Source organism: Athene noctua, chromosome 2, assembly GCF_965140245.1.
Source record: "Athene noctua chromosome 2, bAthNoc1.hap1.1, whole genome shotgun sequence".
In the NCBI taxonomy this organism is placed as follows: Eukaryota; Metazoa; Chordata; class Aves; order Strigiformes; family Strigidae; genus Athene; species Athene noctua.
In genome coordinates this window covers 70,934,530-70,940,904 of record NC_134038.1, presented here as the reverse complement: position 1 = coordinate 70,940,904, position 6,375 = coordinate 70,934,530, and the positions used below count along the sequence as shown (strand labels likewise).

At 40.3% G+C, this 6,375-nt stretch overlaps 1 protein-coding gene across 1 annotated transcript in view; it reads right to left on the bottom strand.

Moving 5' to 3' along the window:
- Nucleotides 1-2,449: 2,449 nt before the first annotated feature.
- TERT (telomerase reverse transcriptase) overlaps nt 2,450-6,375 on the bottom strand; it is a 34,917-nt gene continuing 30,991 nt past the window's right edge. Inside the window, exon 16 of the mRNA XM_074897802.1 lies at nt 2,450-2,747. Coding sequence (XP_074753903.1) covers nt 2,644-2,747 — 104 coding nt within the window. The 3' untranslated portion in view covers nt 2,450-2,643. The remainder of the gene's footprint in view (nt 2,748-6,375) is intronic.

Below are 6,375 nucleotides of genomic sequence, written 5' to 3'. Positions count from 1 at the left end.
CATTTGCTAAAACACATAGTCGTTTCAGCATTATTTTCAGTTGCCTTCTTAAATGGAAGATACTTTAAAATGAAATAGTCTTGTGGTTTCTGAATGGTATTTGTATCTGTTTACAAATAGCCTTCAGAAACAGCAGTTACTGTTTAAAACTGATGACTCACAAATATCGGCACAGAGAATTGCAAGCATTACACTGTATGCATTTTTATAAAATTATGCCTTCCTCTGAGACCACATCAGCAGTTTATATTATGACAGCATCCATTGTGATACAGAGCAAAAATGGGCTAATCCAAGCCATTGGTAAAGTTTACATTCCCTCCATTCCCCATGTCTGAGTGTCCTGACACATAAAGAGGCAATGATGCTGGAAACAGGACACTGAGCCAGAAGGTGGAAACAGCCCCACCCTTTTCTAAAAGGGGGCATGCTGAATGACATTAAAAACTTGTCTTGAACACTTAGAAAATAAAACAAGTCTTTGGTTCACATGGAAGAATCTAAATTCAAAGACTTAGAAACAAATCTATCCATAACTATCTTGGATAGGAGCAGAGAGGTTTTCTTGTAGTCCTCCCAAACCCACCTATCTGCAATGCCTTCTGAAACACCGACAAGTTCAGCACAGCTCTTGCTACAGCTACCCACCCCACTTATCCAGGACACTCTTTTGATCACGCTGGAAGTTTGCCTTGGGACAGCTTTTCACTGCAGAAAGGCTCCCTGCTCTTCCCAGGGGTCCATCTTCCCCCATACGGACTTGTGCTGTGAGATCCTGGCTCATGAGGTATTCTTTCAGGCTGTCTAACCTCTATTCCAGACCATTCTTTGAAAATAGGAGTGCTCGTTGGCTCTTGGGAAACGACTGGGCTCCTCTGCCTCAATCTTCCCTGAAGGTTCATGCAGAACACGACGACCAGGACAGAGTAGGCATGCACTTCATCCCCGATGCTTCCCACCAGCAGTCTTCTTCAACATGCCACACAAAATGCACAGCGCCTGTGTAGTAAGCAGTCAAGTGTCAAAATTTGTATCACTCACAGCTACTACAGCAGGAAAGGGGAAAAGAGGCAGGCAGGAAGGCATGCACAGCAAAGAAAGTCCAGGCTAAGGGTGAATGGCCACAGGTAAGAGCAGATCCAGCCAAAGAGTAGGAAGTTCTCCAAGTGCTCAAGTCTCATCCCTGCCAAGGCCCTCACTGGAGCATCTCGCTGCCTCTTCCTGCCACATGACATAAACCAAAGCCTCCCATACCACCAGGCCTCCCTTACACAACACTGTCCATGACAGTGTTCCCTCACACCAGTATCACTTCAGAACAATGTGGGGATGGGGAGTTTAAAAGTTTGAGATGCTGGCTAGGCAGCAACAGGGCTGTTCTTCATCTGTTCTCTACTCTAGTAGCCGCAGTTGTTCTATGGCTTTTTTTTTTTTTTCCCAATTTTTATTTTAACAATGCCACTTCATAGAAAGAAAAAACTAAAACAAAACAACTGTATGACTGATCGTGCATTTTGAGAATTTGAACTGAGTTATGATGTTAATGGACAGGTTGCAATACTACAAATCGGCTTCTAGGAGCTGTGTTACCAGTCCCTGTGTGGTGGTGGTCTGTCCATCCTTTGAAAACACCTGCTGAGTAACACCACCTACACTGTGTTTCACTCCAGCAAGATATCCTCCATCTGCTCAGAGAAAACCTCCCAGCAGCTGCTGTTTAGCCTATAACAGAGACAGAAAAACCCTAACAGGTCATCAGAGCAATGCAAATTCAACACAAGAGAAAAAAACCATACGGGTAGAGCACCCACAGGCCAAAATTCAGCCATGCACAACACAGCAACACCAGGGCTAGATTGTACTACAGTAACACTATAGAGCCAAAGATAAACCTAAATAAAGAACAGGAAATGCAACTAGAAGAGTAATCTGCTCAGTATATTATCTAACCAAGAACTTTTGTTTTGTAGGTATAAATGCACCACCATCATTCTGTGTATCACTGCACTGAAAGTATCACCATGTATTCAAACTACATAAAACATACACTAAACATAACCAGCTTTGATGCTGAAATTTTGGCATAGTTGTGTTCTCCAAAGCATAAAATTTGTAACCTGTACATCCTGCTAGGTAGTGCCATGAAATGCACTTGCCCTGTGCAGGTAACTGTCTTTCAGGACATAATGCAGCTGGGCAGGTTATTAAAGATTACTATAAAATAAAGGTATTGGAGACATGTACTTGTTATTGCAATTATCAAGACAATTTATTACAAAATAGTCTGCAATAAAGAGAAGCAAAAACAGTTCTTCAGAAACACCACACCGAAACAAGAAAGTAGATCTGTTTGTACAGAACAAAGCTTAATGATGCCTTCATCAAGAAGATGGGAATTACTGAACAAAACCAAGTCAATTGCTTCAAGTAGCCTGTGAATTTACAGGCAAACACAAACAAGGTATTAACAAAATTGTCTGTTCTTTTTAAATCCTTATGTGGTATCTGAGTAACAAACACGGAAAACTTCTGAGTGAAGATGCTTTCAGTCCATTCTATCAAAATAAACCACAGAGAAAAGTCATCTGAGGATACAACATTTATTTTCAAGCCTGGAAAAATTATGAAATAAACTTCAATCAGTTAATCCAGGATAGCTTTGAAATCTTGACAAAGAGACGGTTCTGTCACTGCCTTCAGTAGTGCCATAGTATCCTTTGGGATCCTCTTGAACAGCTGCATCTTACCTACCAAAATACCAGAAACAATTTATTACTACTGCAAGTTAACAATTCTATTTTACAGAAAATGCTAAAGAAGTAATGAAATCAACACTAGCTGAATCCAATTAAAAAGCTGGAACACCTGGAATATGGGGATAAAAAAAGCTATAATAACATATGCTGCTATTCCTCCACCCTTCAATCGGGGTAACAAATAAAAATGTTAAAAATCATATGTTAAAATATTAACAAACTCAGAAAATCAAGGAGGAAATTCCTCCTGCTGTGTCCTTGTAACACTTCTCTGTTTGGATTTAAGAATTGTACAAATTCTTTGAAATGCATAAAACCATTTATTTAATAACTATATCCACCAAAAAAAGCCTTCTTTCAAACCACAGTTGTGGGTGAGTATGCTGGGTCGCAAACCGTCTGCGTCACTGACAATGTAAAAGTGTCATCAGCATTCAAGTTAGAAGATTAACGATGTCTAAATTAATGACGCACTTGTGTCAGAAGATTAATGGCCTCTAGATTAATGACGGTTAAAAGCAAAAGTATTTTTGCTCATTAGGGAAGAAACAGACAAGAAGGGAATCTTTAGAATAACAAAGCAGAAATTTATCTACCAGTTGTGCACGCTTAGTAGCGCTTGTTGAAAGTGCTGAGAGGAATGAGTTTTTGAAATGAGCATGCGCCAGAGCAACACACGGATTTGCTGTCACAAGAATATATAAGGACTTGTTTTTCTAATAAATGTTGGAGCTTGACTGTTAACCATACTGGTGTGTGTCTTGTCTCACCGCCTCGTCCTGCAAATAAGGGGGTTCCTGCTACACACAGTTACTTTGAAAGACCCTATTTTAAACAACATGAAGGACAAGAGACAGGTCCTTATGTGGTTGCTATGTTTACCTACAGCAGGAAGGTATTCCCAAACTGTTTCTTTTCCCCTCTACTTTCAGATATGACATGAAAGTAGCCTATGCTTAGAACTGACATATTCAAAAAGATTAAAAAAAATAAAATCATATGGAAAATGCACCTTTTGCTATAACACTGGCAACAGCAATCCTCCCCACTGTGCTTCCTTGTAAGAGAAGAAAAGCTAACTGGAAAGCCACCCTTAAGGTGGAAAATTTTGGAGACTAAATGAGGCTCTTAAATCAGAAATGAAATTTTTGTAAGAGGACATAACAGTTTTAAAACATAGAAGGTCATTGAGTCTATCGACAACAGCATTATAGACAATAAAAAGGACTTTTTAAAGATTAGGAAGAACATGTTAAATCCTAGCAACAGTTTAAGCCCATTACCTAAACAGAGTTGGCAAGATTGTCAATGGTGCAGAAAGGCAGAACTGCTCAATAAACATTTGTTCTGTATTTGAAAAGGAGACAGATGATGTATTTATATCTTATCATGATAAGGAAAGACTTGCTCCTTTCCCCACTGATGATAATAGGAGGGATGTTAAACAGTAACTATGCTTTAAATACTTAACTCTGAAGAATGACAACAACTCATACTGACAAGCCCCTGATGTTGATATTTAACAGGTTTTGGAATAGTGGGAAGAACCTCCTCCCCAAAACCTATGAGCTTGATATTGATTCCAATGGAGAGTAATGGAAAGGTATGTGCACGGACACAAGAAAAAAAAAAAAAGTTTATATCAATTCCTGTCAACAACATGATCTTACAGGGGTAATAGATTTTATACAGCCAATACAAAATCCAAAATGACAACAAAAAGTGTATTCGTTAAGTCAACACATGCACTATTATCAAGCTTGTTTTTCTCTGTGCTACAAATTGCTGTGCCGTACAGATACTGAGCTCACTTTACAGGAACACACCTGAGAATCAGTGACTTCCCTGCCACAGCTACTCTGACATCCACACGTGCTACTTGATTTCCAGAAGTAAGAAAAACTTAAAATAGTGTTTAAAATTAGCTCCAATGTCTCTACATAATGCTCCGCTCTGTAGTCTCTACAGCATCTCTACAGCGTGACGGTCTGATCACGACAGCACTACCCAGGAATACATCTGATGCAGGCCAGACAAAACTAACTTACAAGTCTGAATAGAAAACTATCCATCAATGTCTCTTTAAATGGGTTGTAGTGCACTCCTGCAGAACTGGGAGGCTTAGTATCTTACTAAATTTGGAAGAAAGTATAAATATAAACACCCCATACAATCAGGTGACAAAGTTAGCCTTCATCTATGATTAGGGATCTAGGAGACATGGAAATAATGTTCATACCAAGGGCATGCACACAACATCACTAGAGATCCAAGATGGCTTTGTACAGCTTTACAGTACCAGTAACCAATGCTCCCCCTTCCTTCCTGCTCAGCCCCTGGGTGGGGCATCTGCTGCCTTCTCAGTTCCTTCTCAAAAATGGTTTGAAATGATTTTTAAAACCTCAACCAACTCTTAAAGGAAGGAGAAAGGTGGGTGGGAAGTAAATATACATGAAGTCAAAGCACCTCTCAAAATTACAGTCACCAGTAAGTATTTGAGTTGATGATGAGCTGACCCCAAACAGCTACTCTCCTGCCAAATTTCCTAGTAGATGTTGTAGGCGTTTTTCATAAAAACAGCAACTATAGAAGTGCTCCACCAAATATTGTACCAACCCTTGCAGCACAGGTGGAACAGGGCTACTAGAAGTAAGGTAGGATTTCAGGGGGCTATAAGCAAATGGAGATCTCTCAGAGATGGCATTTGAGTTACTTGGGCCCCAGTGATCTGTTGACCAATCACAGCAAAAACCTCCACCTTAAAGTTTTACAGTAAAAACAAGTCACAGCCTGTTAATTGTTTAGGCAGCCATTAAGCAGCCATTAATCTCTGAACCCTTGATCTTCCAGCAGTGTACTTGAAGTCTCAGGTATTTCCAAAACAAACTGGGCCTTGTAGATAAAAAAGAGAGTTGTCTTGACATCATGGTCTTGAAGAACAGATTCGGCCTCAGAGAAGGTAAGATTTATGAAAGAATAGCTGAAAATTACTTTTTTCAAGACAATATCACCGTTAATTTTCTACCTGCCTTTGGACTTTCCTGTTCCACCCCCACAATACTCAGCAAGTACCCCATTAATAGTTCTCCCCAAGAATTTAAGAAGCAAGGTTATTCCAATTCTGCAAGGGCAATTCTCACTGCCAGAGAAGACAACTGGTAGATGATCAGCTTTGCTTTCTTGGGTTAGAAACTGCATACAGAGTTAGGCCTGGACCACATGCAGGTTTTGGGTCAGTACTGTGGTTGGGCAAGGGGCTGTACGGGTACAGCAGAAAGAACCTAATGACAATCAATATTCATACTAGTAAAATTCCACCTCTACTTCCCAGCCCATTTTCCCTGGTGTCTGTGGTGGTGTGATTTTGTGGACAGCGGAGATCACTTTTATAGCAGATGCACACACCCACAGAAGATGAGATTCTGCTGAAAATAAAGCCACCTGGGCTTCACCTCCACCCTGAAAGTACTGTGAGATTCAACAGCAAAGCATGCACAGAGAAGGATGGGGAAGCTGTGGCTTGGATTGTGGTCTGCCAGTCAAAGATCCCAAGAGCAAAACCTTCAGCATTAGATGACAACTCAGGTGTGCTCTATATGGATCTCAGAGAAGTGACACA